The sequence below is a fragment of the Gadus chalcogrammus genome, chromosome 21 (assembly GCF_026213295.1).
Source record: "Gadus chalcogrammus isolate NIFS_2021 chromosome 21, NIFS_Gcha_1.0, whole genome shotgun sequence".
Taxonomy (NCBI): Eukaryota; Metazoa; Chordata; class Actinopteri; order Gadiformes; family Gadidae; genus Gadus; species Gadus chalcogrammus.
In genome coordinates this window covers 1,050,604-1,065,489 of record NC_079432.1, presented here as the reverse complement: position 1 = coordinate 1,065,489, position 14,886 = coordinate 1,050,604, and the positions used below count along the sequence as shown (strand labels likewise).

Here is a 14,886-nt window from a genome sequence, read left to right as displayed (position 1 = left end):
TATCTACAGATAGATATATGTATAGATATCTCTATATTTCTATGTCTCTATAAAGATATATATATAACGGTTTTAAATATATATCTATACATTTAGATTTTATCTCTATTTATATTAGATTCATGCATTATTTATGTTCCCATAAATAAATTAATAAATACGCTATCATTTTGTAATTTTACCAGGGAAGGGAGATGTACGAATATTGAAAAATATAAAGAGTTAAGTACAATGTGAAACATTTTATTGAAATGTATTTGAGCATGGAACAGAATAGAGAGCAGAAATGGTTTTCTGCTTCAAAACAGTACAAATAGAAACAGGCTCTTTCACAATACATAACCCTTTTAATGGCCAAAATATAACGACTCAAATAGAAAATAGTCAATCCACGTGGAGAAAATCATCTGCCCTCTTCATCACATGACGCAGTCCGCGAAGATACAGCCAATCACAGAGGAGGTTATATTATGCTCTCTACATCCCATAATGTCAGCCTCTTCATTATACTTTGATCCGGAACTGGTCTTTCTCGTCCTGTGGAGAGAAGGCAAAATACAAAGAGACAAAGTTACTGCAGCTGGTCCTCAAAGATGAGTATTCTGGTATGAATGTAGTATATTAACATGAATCAAATATATTAGTATGAATGCTTTATATTTAGTATACTGCATTAAATATATCGGATTTCCCAGTATACTTAATATACTGAATGCAGTGTATTTTTTATCTGCATTCTGATTAATATCTGCATTCATACTAATTATTAGTTTGAAAGCAGTATATTAATATGAATGCAGTCTATTGGTATGGATGCAGGGTATCAGCCTGAAGGTGCTCACCTTGATGGCGCTGGCCAGCTCCTTGAGGGTGGTCTCGTAGCGGGGGGCCATGTTCTTCAGCAGCTGGTGTTTGACCGAGTGCTTCTTGATCCCAGCGCTTCCTGCCTCCTCCACCATCTTCAGGAAGCTGTTCCTCTGTGGAGCACAACACACACCCGTCGGTCAGCAGCGGCTTCCTGTCTGGGACCGTCACACAGGCGCCTTATAAGGTCAGGGGGCGTGGCTATGAGGGAGAGGAGGCGTCACCTGCACGTCCAGCAGGAAGGTGAAGGCCACGCCCGCTTTGCCTGCTCTGGCCGTTCTCCCGATCCTGCAGGAGGAACAGCAGGGAACAGTTAGACCGCCTAGACACCGAGAACCTCCGTACCAACGTGTGTGTGTGTGTGTGTGTGTGTGTGTGTGTGTGTGTGTGTGTGTGTGTGTGTGTGTGTGTGTGTGTGTGTGTGTGTGTGTGTGTGTGTGTGTGTGTGTGTGTGTGTGTGTACCTGTGGATGTAGGTCCTGAGGTACTGTGGAGCGTCGTAGTTCACTACACACTTGATGCCCTCGATGTCGATGCCTCGGGCCGCCGCGTCCGTGCAGATCAGCCTGCAACACACAACCCATCGGTTAACCTACTGACTAACCCATCGGTTAACCTACTGACTAACCCATCGGTTAACCGACTGACTAACCCATCGGTTAACCGACTGACTAACCCATCGGTTAACCTACTGACTAACCCATCGGTTAACCTACTGACTAACCCGTCAGTTAACCTACTGACTAACCCTACTGACTAACCCATCAGTTAACCTACTGACCAACCCTACTGATCAACCCTAGATACTGCCTAGCCCTAGATACATATTGATTAAGCCTAGATATTGATAAACCGGAGATTGATATTGATTATCCCTAGAGACTGCTAACCCTAGGTATTGATTATCCCCTGGTACTGCTAACCCTAGGTATTGATTATCCCCTGGTACTGCTAACCCTAGGTATTGATTATCCCCTGGTACTGCTAACCCTAGGTATTGATTATCCCCTGGTACTGCTAACCCTAGGTATTGATTATCCCCTGGTACTGCTAACCCTAGGTATTGATTATCCCCTGGTACTGCTAACCCTAGGTATTGATTATCCCCTGGTACTGCTAACCCTAGGTATTGATTATCCCCTGGTACTGCTAACCCTAGGTATTGATTATCCCCTGGTAGATGTGGGCGTCCTCACAGTTGGATCTTGCCGTGCTGGAAGTCTCTGAGCGTGTGCTTCCTCTCAGCGGTGGAGAGACGAGAGGAGAACTCCGCCGCCTCCACCCCCCCGAACAGACGCACCAGCAGGAACAGCCTGGACACACACATACACACACTGTTATTCACACACACTATGCACACACACACACACACACACACACACACACACACACACACACACTGTTATACACACACACTATGCACACACACACACACACACACACACACACACACACACACACACACACACACACACACACACACACACACACACACACACACACACACACACACACACACACACACACACACACACACACACACACACTTTACAACAACAGAACAACAACAACAACAAAAACAGAACCCCAACAGAACCACCCCAGCAGCCCAGCAGCCCAGCAGCCCAGCAGCCCAGCAGCCCAGCAGCCCAGCAGCCCAGCAGCCCAGCAGCCCAGCAGCCCAGCAGCCCAGCAGCCCAGCAGCCCAGCCCAGCCCATCCCGGCAGCCCAGCAGCCCAGCAGCCCAGCCCAGCCCAGCAGCCCAGCCCAGCAGCCCAGCCCAGCAGCCCAGCCCAGCAGCCCAGCAGCCCAGCCCAGCAGCCCAGCCCTGCAGCCCAGCCAGCCCAGCCCAGCCCAGCAGAAGGCCTCACCTGTGGGCCGCCTGCCTGGAGTTGGTGAAGCAGAGCAGCGGGCAGAACTTCATGTGGAGGATGTAGTGCAGGATCAGGAGCGGCTTCTTGCTCAGCGTGCACGGAACAAAGTACTCCTGGAGACAGGGAACCAGTTAAACCACTGGTTCTGGCTCTTACTGTGAAAGGGAAGGGACTACTACCTACTTAAGAAGGCTCTTAATGTGAAAGGGAAGGTTCTACTACTTAAGAAGGCTCTTATTGTGAAAGGGAAGGTACTACTACTTAAGAAGGCTCTTATTGTGAAAGGGAAGGGACTACTACTTAAGACGGCTCTTATTGTGAAAGGGAAGGTACTACTACTTAAGAAGGCTCTTATTGTGAAAGGGAAGGGACTACTACCTACTTAAGAAGGCTCTTATTGTGAAAGGGAAGGGACTACTACTTAAGAACGCTCTTATTGTGAAAGGGAAGGTACTACTACTTAAGAACGCTCTTATTGTGAAAGGGAAGGTTGGGACGCCTCACCGTGAGCCCTTCGGGGAAGTTGAAGCGCTCCTGCGACTTGGCGGAGGCGGGGCCAGCGCTGGGGGCGGGGCCGGAGTGGGTGGAGCTAAAGAGGCGGGGCTGGTGCAGGCCCAGCTGCTGCAGCTTCTCGGGGTTCATGGTGAGCGTGGCGGAGAACAGCAGCTTCTGCAGCGGCATCTGGGGCGGGGACAGGCTGAAGGACGCAGACAGACGGTCAGACACGCACACAGACGGTCAGACACGCAGACAGACGGTCAGACACGCGCACAGACGTCAGGAGGGGGAGGAAACCACAGCTCTGACCTCGTGTCAGGATACGTTCCATGTTTTGAGATGGATATTAGATGTTTTCTTCTGTACCGGTGTTGACGTAGCCATAGCACAGAGTCACTGTGACCATAAGAAGAACCTTTATGGTACATTCACTAGCTAAGAAACATCACACCACTGAATGTGTCGTACAGTTCGTACTATATTCGGTGGTGTGATTGTTTCTTAGGGGTGGCCACAACTAATTGCGGGACACAACTGGGAGACTAATTCAAAAGCTGCCACAATCTACGCATCTAATATGCATTGAAAACATTCAATCACATTTAAAACGCATGGAGACGCATTTAAAATGCATTTAAAACACACAGAGACACATTTAAAACGCTTTGAGATGCATTTGAATCCCATGGAGGCGCGTTGTCAGCCCGTTGAGTGACGGTAGACGGAGGGGGCTCACCTGGCGGCGGTGATGTGTGTGGGCTCACTCCTCCTGAAGACCGAGGAACCTTCGGATCCACTTCCTGCTCTGAACACCGCCTTGGTCACCTGACCCAGCCAGGAGTGGTGCATGCTGTCAATCATCCGGTCGGCCTCGTCGATCACCTGGGAGGGGGGGGGGGGTGGATAAGTGGAGGCGTCAGGGGGGGCTGCTCGATTATGGAACTAAATCATAATCATGATTATTTTGGGATAAAAAAAATAATTAATATATATATATTTGTAAATATTTAAACTCGATTATATTCGTCTTGTGATCGTTTCACGCTAAAATCGAAATTGCGATAAAAAATCGATAACCGCCCAGCCCAAGGTGTGGGGGGGGGTGACCTCATCCCCCTCTAGGGGTCCCCCTGGGTGTGGGGGGGGTGACCTCATCCCCCTCTAGGGGTCCCCCTGGGTGTGGGGAGGGGGGGGTGACCTCATCCCCCTCTAGGGTCTCCCCCTGGGTGTGTGTGTGGGGGGGGGGGTGACCTCATCCCCCTCTAGGGGTCCCCCACGGTGTGGGGGGGGGGGGTGACCTCATCCCCCTCTAGGGGTCCCCCTGGGTGTGGGGGGGGGTGACCTCATCCCCCTCTAGGGGTCCCCCTGGGTGTGGGGGGGGGGGGTGACCTCATCCCCCTCTAGGGGTCCCCCTGGGTGTTGGGGGGGGGGGGGGGGTGACCCCACCCCCCTCTAGGGGTCCCCCTGGGTGTTGGGGGGGGGGGGGGGGTGACCTCATCTCCCTCTAGGGGTCCCCCACGGTGTGGGGGGGGGTGACCTCATCCCCCTCTAGGGGTCCCCCACGGTGTGGGGGGGGGGGGTGACCTCATCCCCCTCTAGGGGTCCCCCTGGGTGTGGGGGGGGGTGACCTCATCCCCCTCTAGGGATCCCCCTGGGTGTGGGGGGGGGGGGGGACCTCATCCCCCTCTAGGGGTCCCCCTGGGTGTGGGGGGGGGTGACCTCATCCCCTCTAGGGGTCCCCCTGGGTGTGGGGGGCCCCTCTAGGGGTCCCCCCCGGTACGGGCCTCACCAGGAAGCGGAGCAGGTCCAGGCGGAACCCGGGGGTCTTGTTGATGTGGTCCACCAGACGGCCCGGCGTCGCCACGACGATGTCCGCCAGACTCTTCCACTTCCCGCCTCTGGAAATATCGACATACATTATACACACAACACACACAACACATAAACATAACACATACACACACACAGTAAACACATCAAGCACAATACACACATAATACACACATGTAACACACAATACACACCCATAACATTAGGATCAAAACTATTTAGGGATCAGTGCTCAGATCAATCATCTCTGGCGTCCCCTTAACGACCAAATTTCCTCTGACTAAAGAACCTTGAAGAACCTTGAAGAACCGGCTATTTTAGGAGCTCCCCCTCCTCCATCCTGATCCCTCCCCTCATTGGCTGAACCTAAACGAGTTCCTGAGTGCTGGACCAATGAGAGCCATCCTCACCTCTGCTCTGCCAGAGACGTTTGCTCTGCAGCGAACGACTTCTGCCCACCGAGCATCACTACCTTCAGACCGGAGCCCTCCGCGTACAGCGCACACACCTTACACACCTGGGGGAGAGACACACACACACACACGTTACACACACACACCTTACACACCTGGGGGAGAGACACGCACACACACACACACGTTACACACACACACCTTACACACCTGGGGGAGACACACACACACACACACACACACCTTACACACCTGGGGGGAACACACACGTTACACACACACGACTTACACACCTGGGGGGGAGACACACACACGTTACACACACACACCTTACACACCTTGGGGACACACACACACACACACACACACACACTTTATACATCTGGAGAACACACAAACACACCCACACTTTGCACACCTGGAGAATGCACACACACACACACACACACACACACACACACACCTTACACATGTGCAGACAACAAATAACAAATGACTCTCCACACTGGGCGGGCCGGCGTTGTGCGGTGGTCTCACCTGCTGGGCGAGCTCCTTGGTGGGCAGCACGACCAACGCTCTGACCTCACAGACCACCCGACCAATCAGAGCCTGGAAACACCCCCCACATAGACAGTCCATCACCTGTCCATACATAACATCTAAACCCCATCATGTGCACCACCCGACCCCCACCCGACCCCCGCCCGACCCTCGCACCCGACCCCCGCCCGACCCCCCGCACCCCCCCCACCCCCACCCGACCCCCGCCCGACCCTCGCACCCGACCCCCCACCACCACCCGACCCCCACCCGACCCCCGCACCCCCACCCGACCCCCGCACCCCCACCCGACCCCACATCCCCACCACCACCCGACCCCCGCCCGACCCTCGCACCCGACCCCCGCCCGACCCCGCACCCCCACCACCACCCGACCCCCGCACCCCCACCACCACCCGACCCCCGCACCCCCCACCACCACCCGACCCCCGTACCCCCACCCCCCACCCGACCCCCCACCCCCACCCGACCCCCGCCCGGCTCACCTGCACCAGGGGGACCACGAAGGCCAGGGTCTTCCCGCTGCCGGTGGGGGCCGACACGCAGATGTCCCGGGGCCGGTACCCCCCCCGGCCCACCAGCAGCCCCTGGGCCACGCACTCCAGCACCGCGGGCACCACCTCGGCCTGGACTGGAGGGGGGGCGCAGTTAGCCCCAAGCTAACCACGCTAACCATGCTAACCCGGCTAACCACGCTAACCACGCTAACCCGGCTAGCCCCACTCCCCAGAGAACAGAGCTAACATCGTTAGCTCCAGTTTAGCTGATGGGGGGAGTGGTGAGTGGATGGGTGTGAATGGGTGAATATGAGGCTTAAGTTATCTACTATTACTGGTTATCAGCTGCTATTACTGGTTTTCTATTGGTAATATCCTAGTATTACTGGTTTTCTCCTGTGTTACTGGTTAACTCCTGGTACAACTAGTGTTACTGGTTGTCCTCTGGTATAACTGGTGTTACTGGTTGTTCTCTGGTGCTACTGGAGTTACTGGTTGTCCTCTGGTGCTACTGGTGTTACTGGTTGTCCTCTGGTGCTACTGGTGTTACTGGTGTTACTGGTTGTCCTCTGGTGCTACTGGTGTTACTGGTTGTCCTCTGGTGCTACTGGTGTTACTGGTGTTACTGGTGTTACCGGGGAAGAAGCTGGTGACGCCGTTGTCCTGGAGCTTCTTGAGCGTGGCGGGGGAGAGGCCCTGGACCGCGCCCACGGCCACCAGGTTCCTCCTGATGTCCCTCAGGATGACGTCGGGCTGGGCCAGCCACTGGGGCAGCACGCGGTGCACCTGGAGAGACCACAGCACAACCTGTAGCTCCGGGACAACCTGGGTCACTGGGACAGGGTCACTGGGACAGGGTCACTGGGACAGGGACAGGGTCCACTGGGACAGGGTCCACTGGGACAGGGTCCACTGGGACAGGGTCACTGGGACAGGGTTAGGGTCCACTGGGACAGGGTCACTGGGACAGGGTCACTGGGACAGGGTTAGGGTCCACTGGGACAGGGACACTGGGACAGGGTCACTGGGACAGGGACACTAGGACAGGGACAGGGTCACTGGGACAGGGTCCACTGGGACAGGGTCACTGGGACAGGGTCACTGGGACAGGGTTCACTGGGACAGGGACAGGGGTCACTGGGACAGGGTCACTTTGTATTGTAGGGTTCTCTGTGTATTGTAGGGTTCTCTGTGTATTGTAGGGTTCTCTGTGTATTGTAGGGTTCTCTGTGTATTGTAGGGTCCTCTTTGTATTGTAGGGTACTCTGTGTATTGTAGGGTTCTCTTTGTATTGTAGGGTTCTCTTTGTATTGTAGGGTTCTCTGTGTATTGTAGGGTTCTCTTTGTATTGTAGGGTTCTCTGTGTATTGTAGGGTTATCTGTGTATTGTAGGGTCCTCTTTGTATTGTAGGGTTCTCTGTGTATTGTAGGGTTCTCTGTGTATTGTAGGGTCCTCTTTGTATTGTAGGGTTCTCTGTGTATTGTAGGGTCCTCTTTGTATTGTAGGGTTCTCTTTGTATTGTAGGGTTCTCTGTGTATTGTAGGGGACTCCATAAGTAAGTCTGGACTATGACTTACCTTTGGGGCCACTTTATTCTCGAATCCCCCGAGAACTGTGAAACCAGTCGGGACCACCACCTCCGGGAGCACCGCCTCCTGGTTCTCCTGGTTCTCCTGGTTCTCCTGGTTCTCCTGGTTCTCCTTCTGCATCTCTCCTCCTTTCACTTTGACCCCTCCTTCATCTGTTTTCGTTATCTGCTTAGCGTCGTCTACTAAACCCGAACACAACAGATCAATCAATGCACATTAACAATATGTGCAATACTATGTCCAGCTTAGACATACTATCGTAAATATTTAATTACAATTAATTGACATCCATGACTTAAGGTTGAAACGTTGTTGAAGCATTGCGGTCGGTATAAGCAGCCTCAGCAGGCCTGAGTCAGTGTGTGTGTGTGATGAGACCGTGGGGCGGGGTGAGGGCAGCATGCAACACCGGCTCTACCTGGACCCCTGATGAACGGGTTGGTACAACACCGGCTCTACCTGGACCCTTCTGCCAACGCTCTGATGAACGGGTTGGTACAACACCGGCTCTACCTGGACCCTCCTGCCAACGCTCTGATGAACGAGTTGGTACAACACCGGCTCTACCTGGACCCTTCTGCCAACGCTCTGATGAACGGGTGGGTACAACAGTGGCTCTACCTGGACCCTTCTGCCAACGCTCTGATGAACGGGTTGGTACAACAGTGGCTCTACCTGGACCCTTCTGCCAACGCTCTGATGAACGGGTTGGTACAACACCGGCTCTACCTGGACCCTCCTGCCAACGCTCTGATGAACGGGTGGGTACAACAGTGGCTCTACCTGGACCCTTCTGCCAACGCTCTGATGAACGGGTTGGTACAACACCGGCTCTACCTGGACCCTTCTGCCAACGCTCTGATGAACGGGTGGATACAACGGCGTCTTGAGAGGTAAACAGAAACGCCTCTAAGGCACTAATGGCAGCAGCACCTGCTACAAGCATTTTTGTATGTTTCCGCTTTATCTAATTTACGTTGTTTCTATAGTTGAATAGTTAATACACTAACAATACGCACACTCAACCGACTTTCCATATCAAACTGTTTGCAACAGACACTCGTGGCCTCACCCAAACGATGGTTCTTCTTCTTCTTCTTGCCATCTTTCTTCTTGTCCCCGGCGGGCTCCTCTTCCACGGGCTCAGGAGCCTCTGGTGTCACTGTCGGCTTGACTTTCTTCTTCTTGGGTTTGTCTGCCTTCTGCTTCGGCTCTCCACTCTCTCCGCTCTCTGCTGCCGGCCTCTTCTTGGCTCTCTTCGGGCTGGTCTCTCTCTGCTCTCTCTCCTTGGCCTTGCTCTGCAGCCGGGCCAGCAGGCGCTGGGCGTGAGACTCTCTGATGGAGTCGCTCTCCTCCTCCTCGTCCCCCAGGTACCTGAGGACGACATCACATTAATGATAACTACATGTCAATATTAACATCACATTAATGATCATGACATTAATATTAACATCACTAATCACTAGATCTTAATATTAACAACATCACATTAATGATCACTACATCTTTATATTAACATCACATCACTAATCATTACATCTTAATATTAACATCACATTGATGATCACTACATCTTAATATTAACATCACATTAATGATCATGACATTGATATTAACATCACTAATCACTAGATATTAATATTACCAACACCACATTAATGATCACTACATCTTTATATTAACATCACATCACTAATCACCACACACACACACACACACACACACACACACACACACACACACACACACACACACACACACACACACACACACACACACACACACACACACACACACACACACACACACACACACATACCTGTTAACCACGAACAGAGACATGATGGTATATCTAGAAACTAGGAGCCAAACTTCCTACTCAGTCGAGACTGAAGCAGGCAAGTTCCACCTTGAGGATCTAAACAGATCCCTGTATAGAACTGGATTAAACTAAAGGATCTAAACAGACCCCATGTAGAGATCTATAAAAAATATCTGTTGGTAACAAGCCTGTCCACTGTCTCATGTGTTGCTTGTGTGCAGTTGGCGCGTATGGGTGACGTAGGTCGTTCGTGCAGTGGGCGCGTATGGATGACGTTGGAACGCTTCTGTCAGACGGAAGCTTGGGAAAAGTCACGTCTCGACCAATCAGAAGCTCGCTCTGTGCAGCGCGGGCGGTTTGAAAACCATTAATACTAGTTGAACGTTGTGATGGAAGAAAGGTCTGCGAGCACTGCTCCAGTAAATTAATAAATTAATAAAATAAGGACTTTTAATACAGATATATCTCTTGGTAAGATGTCGGTATTGGCGGAGGAGTCGGCGGTGAAGGTGTGCGTTAGAGTCCGACCGCTCATCGAACGGTGAGTTATGAGGCTAACCGGACGAGCTAACTTTAGCTTTTACTACCTTTACTCTTTTATTCAAAAATGAATAACAATGGACAGTAAGTAACTGTCCCAGAAGTATCCAGAAAGCTAGAGTTCCCTGGGTTTGTTATACAAAAACGGATACGTTTGACAAAATAGTTTACAGTCAAAGTTAAAATGTCCAGACCAGAACATAACGAAGCTGAAGCTCATACGGCTCGCTACTAACGACTAACGAGTCTGTTTGTTAGTTATTAAGTGAGTGCTGCATGCAGTGCTATTAATGTGTATGCTGTCATTACAGTGTTGCGGTACTTTGGGAACATGTCATTACAGTGTGGTGTTACTATGGGAACATCTCACTAGTGTGGTGGTGGATTTTATGTGGTTGCCAGGGAGGAGAGAGCTACTGCAGAGGACTCTGTGCCAGTGCCCCTGTACTGGAAGGCCGACAGAAAGTCTATCCACCAGTTAGACGATGGGGTCACAACAAAGAGCTTCAGCTATGGTGAGTTCATCTCCGACCAGTCTCTTACCTCTATCATAACAATACTTTTTTCAAATCAATAATTCTATCTAATAAGAGGATATCAGTAATGTATAAGCATGTAGCAAAATGCTCATCAAGTTATCTGAGTGCAAAGTGAGTGAGTCTTGAATAACTTTTTGATTTATCTGACAGGGTTAGGGTTACTGTTTTTGAAGTATGAAAGGTGGGGTATGATTTATTGGCATCCTGCAGCGATCATGCACCCACCTGAGCATCCCTCTTTCTCCAGCAACTACGGTGGCCTGTATTGGCCAGTATTGTTGCCAGTAGGTGCATCTAATATAATGCTATCGTCTACAACAGAATCAAGTTGCAACGTGTCAAGTGATACAATTCCTTTATATATTTCTAAAACTATAGGTCATAGCTTACAAGTACTAGTAGGATGGCAATTATGCTTAAATCTGTCTGTTGTCGGCTACTGTAGAGACATGGAAGAAGACCCATATAGAGGGTCAAACCTAGGTTAAAAAAACACTATTCTCATCTTCATGGGAACCTTATGAATATAATATTCCATATCTCCCTAGTCTGTTCTGTTGCCCTCCGCCTTTTACACATCACACCTTTTTTTTAAGCAACAATAGTTTGGTAATGTTTGGAAATAAATGTTGTGCTGGATGAGTCGTGTGAAGCCTCTCTGGTGCCTCCGAGCAGATCGGGTGTTCAGCTCCAGTGAGACCACCAACCACCTCTACCAGGACATCGCCAAGCCCCTGGTGGTGTCTGCCGTCGAGGGATACAATGGTACGGCCAAACCAGACATTCGCTCTAGTGCTCCATGTAGTGTGCAGATACAGACGGCATTCGACTACGACGGATCTTCGTCATTACTAATGCACTATTCTCCAGGAACCATCTTTGCGTACGGCCAGACCTCCTCCGGGAAGACCTTCACCATGATGGGCAGCAAGCTGGTTCCAGGTGTCATCCCCCTGTCCATGGAGGAGGTCTTCCAGACCATTCAGAACGTGAGGAGAACCATGTTGCGAGTAGAGATGTTCTGATACCGAGTATATACAGATACAGCATCTAGCATTGTAACGACTGATGACACTTGTTCTTATTGAAGGGTTCTCTTATGATGCCTGCAACGTTAAGTCATTACATTTATAATCTATAAATGAATCTATCTACATTTATAATCGTATTAATTATTATTAGTTAAGCGTGAGCATCCATGTTATTCCGACTTGGCTCGAACGCACGTAGGTTGAAGTAGGAGTTTCCTATTCTGACTTTCCACCTCCGATCGTTCACGACCGCAGCATAACAATGAGGTGTTTGATGTTCTCTGCCTGTGTAGTAAATAAGATACTCACGTGGTGGTATCGGATTGAGGCATTTTAGGCAGTATCGGAGAAATTTCCGATACTGGTATCGGAAATCAACTCTCGCTGCAAGGCAGGTTGCATGTTGAGGACCACCGGCGTGCGCCAGAGGCTAACCGGGGTAGCTTGGGCTCTTTGGGTTCACAGTACCCCCAGAAGGAGTTTCTTCTGCGGGTGTCCTACATGGAGATATACAACGAGACGGTGACCGACCTGCTGGTGGACAGCTGGAAGAGGAAGCCACTGGAGGTCCGCGAGGCCCTCAACGTAAGAGCTGCACCGCGGCCGCCATCTGGCATCCTCCCTCTCCCCCTCTCATCCCCTCACCCTCTCATCTCACTGTCACCCTCAACGTAAGAGCTGCACCGCGGCCGCCATCTGGCATCCTCCCTCTCCCCCTCTCATCCCCTCACCCTCTCATCTTACTGTCACCCTCTCATCTTACTGTCACCCTCTCATCTCACTGTCACCCTCTCATCCCGTCACCCTCTCATCTGAACCATCTCATCTCACCCTCTCATCTCACTATCCCATCACAATCACCATCTCATCATCCATCACTCTCTCATCTCATCATCCATCACCGACATCCCCCTCTCATCTCACTATCCTAGCACCCCTGCCTCACATCTCATGATCGTCCCCCACTCATCAATCTGTCCCTCCTCATTACCCTCTCATCACTGTATTGTGTGTGTCCTCTGACCTGTAGAAGAACATCTACGTGGCCGACCTGACGGAGGAGCTGGTGACGTGTCCGGCTCAAGCCCTCTCCTGGGTCTGCAAGGGAGAGAGTGAGTGTTAACCTGCTCATGAGATCGTTAATCCTGGTTAAACCAGCAAGTCTTACTAGCTGGTTTGTGGGTTAGTATAACCATTGTTTGTCTTCTCCCAAGAAAACCGGCACTATGGGAAGACCAAGATGAACGAGAGGAGCAGTCGCTCTCACACCATCTTCAGAATGGTGAGAAACCACTTTAATATACACCTCTTCTGTGGTGAGAAACCACTTTAATATACACCTCTTCTGTGGTGAGAAACCACTTTAATATACACCTCTTCTGTGGTGAGACCACTTTAATATACACCTCTTCTGTGGTGAGAAACCACTTTAATATACACCTCTTCTGTGGTGAGAAACCACTTTAATATACACCTCTTCTGTGGTGAGACCACTTTAATATACACCTCTTCTGTGGTGAGACCACTTTAATATACACCTCTTCTGTGGTGAGACCACTTTAATATACACCTCTTCTGTGGTGAGACCACTTTAATATACACCTCTTCTGTGGTGAGACCACTTTAATATACACCTCTTCTGTGGTGAGAAACCACTTTAATATACACCTCTTCTGTGGTGAGAAACCAGTTGAATATACACCTCTTCTGTGGTGAGAAACCAGTTGAATACACACCATCTTTCTTATGGTGAGCAACCAGTTTAATACAAACCGTCTTCTGCGGTGAGAAACCAGTTTAATACACACCTCTGTGGTGAAGAACTAGTTTGATATCTGGTTGTGTTGTGATGCATCGTGTTGTGATGCATCGTGTTGTGATGCATCGTGTTGTGATGCATCGTGTTGTGATGCATCGTGTTGAGATGCATCGTGTTGAGATGCATCGTGTTGAGATGCATCGTGTTGAGATGCATCGTGTTGAGATGCATCGTGTTGAGATGCATTGTGCTCTTCACTCCACTCCTCCAGATCTTGGAGAGTCGTGAGAAGAGCGACCCAGCCTCCGGGGATAACTCTGAGGGCGCCATCATCGTCTCCCATCTGGTAACTGGACAGAACTAGTAGCGCTGCTGTTATTAGTAGCACTACTGTATTCGTATAGTAAACCCGGTTCCTTCTACTCCCTTTCAGAACCTAGTCGATCTGGCCGGCTCAGAACGGGCCAGCCAGACCGGGGCGGAAGGTAGGTCAAACTGTAACCCAGAGTTAGTTAACTGTAGTACAATAGACTTAGTTTACTGTAGTACACTGGTCTTGGTTAGTGTGCTGTAGTACACTAGTCATGGTTAGATTACTGTGGTATACTAGTCTTTGTTAGTTTACTGTAGTACACTAGTCTTGGTTAATTTAGTGTAGTATAATAGTCTTTGTTAGTTTAATGTAGTATACTAGTCTTGGTTAAGTTACTGTAGTACACTAGTCTTGGTTACGTTACTGTAGTATACTAGTCTTGGTTAGTTTACTGTAGTACACTCGTCTTGGTTAAGTTACTGTAGTATACTAGTCTTTGTTAGTTTACTGTAGTACACTAGTCTTGGTTCGATTACTGTGGTATACTAGTCTTGGTTAGTTTACTGTAGTACACTAGTCTTGGTTAAGTTACTGTAGTATACTAGTCTTGGTTAGTTTACTGTAGTACACTAGTCTTGGTTAAGTTACTGTAGTACACTAGTCTTGGTTAGTTTAGTGTAGTATACTAGTCTTTGTTAGTTTACTGTAGTACACTAGTCTTGGTTAGTTTAGTGTAGTATAATAGTCTTTGTTAGT

The 14,886-nt window shown here is 50.1% G+C and overlaps 2 protein-coding genes across 2 annotated transcripts in view; one reads left to right on the top strand and one right to left on the bottom strand.

The window, feature by feature from the left end:
* Positions 1-228: 228 nt before the first annotated feature.
* On the bottom strand, positions 229-10,206 carry ddx51 (DEAD (Asp-Glu-Ala-Asp) box polypeptide 51). Its single transcript, XM_056581656.1, has 16 exons — positions 9,946-10,206; positions 9,199-9,500; positions 8,115-8,308; positions 7,172-7,322; positions 6,525-6,670; positions 6,016-6,087; positions 5,476-5,582; positions 5,025-5,133; positions 3,972-4,117; positions 3,242-3,434; positions 2,735-2,850; positions 2,060-2,176; positions 1,328-1,429; positions 1,089-1,152; positions 843-977; positions 229-537 (listed from the first exon to the last, which is right to left on the bottom strand). Exons 1-16 carry the CDS (start codon positions 9,966-9,968, stop codon positions 505-507), a joined length of 2,010 nt encoding a protein of 669 aa, XP_056437631.1. The 5' UTR covers positions 9,969-10,206; the 3' UTR covers positions 229-504.
* A 95-nt stretch (positions 10,207-10,301) lies between these two features.
* Positions 10,302-14,886, top strand: part of cenpe (centromere protein E) — a 33,799-nt gene continuing 29,214 nt past the window's right edge. Inside the window, exons 1-9 of the mRNA XM_056581825.1 lie at positions 10,302-10,489; positions 10,891-11,003; positions 11,703-11,792; positions 11,898-12,016; positions 12,524-12,643; positions 13,089-13,170; positions 13,273-13,340; positions 14,089-14,163; positions 14,251-14,302. Of these exons, the coding sequence (XP_056437800.1) occupies positions 10,425-10,489; positions 10,891-11,003; positions 11,703-11,792; positions 11,898-12,016; positions 12,524-12,643; positions 13,089-13,170; positions 13,273-13,340; positions 14,089-14,163; positions 14,251-14,302 (784 nt within the window). The 5' untranslated portion in view covers positions 10,302-10,424. The remainder of the gene's footprint in view (positions 10,490-10,890; positions 11,004-11,702; positions 11,793-11,897; positions 12,017-12,523; positions 12,644-13,088; positions 13,171-13,272; positions 13,341-14,088; positions 14,164-14,250; positions 14,303-14,886) is intronic.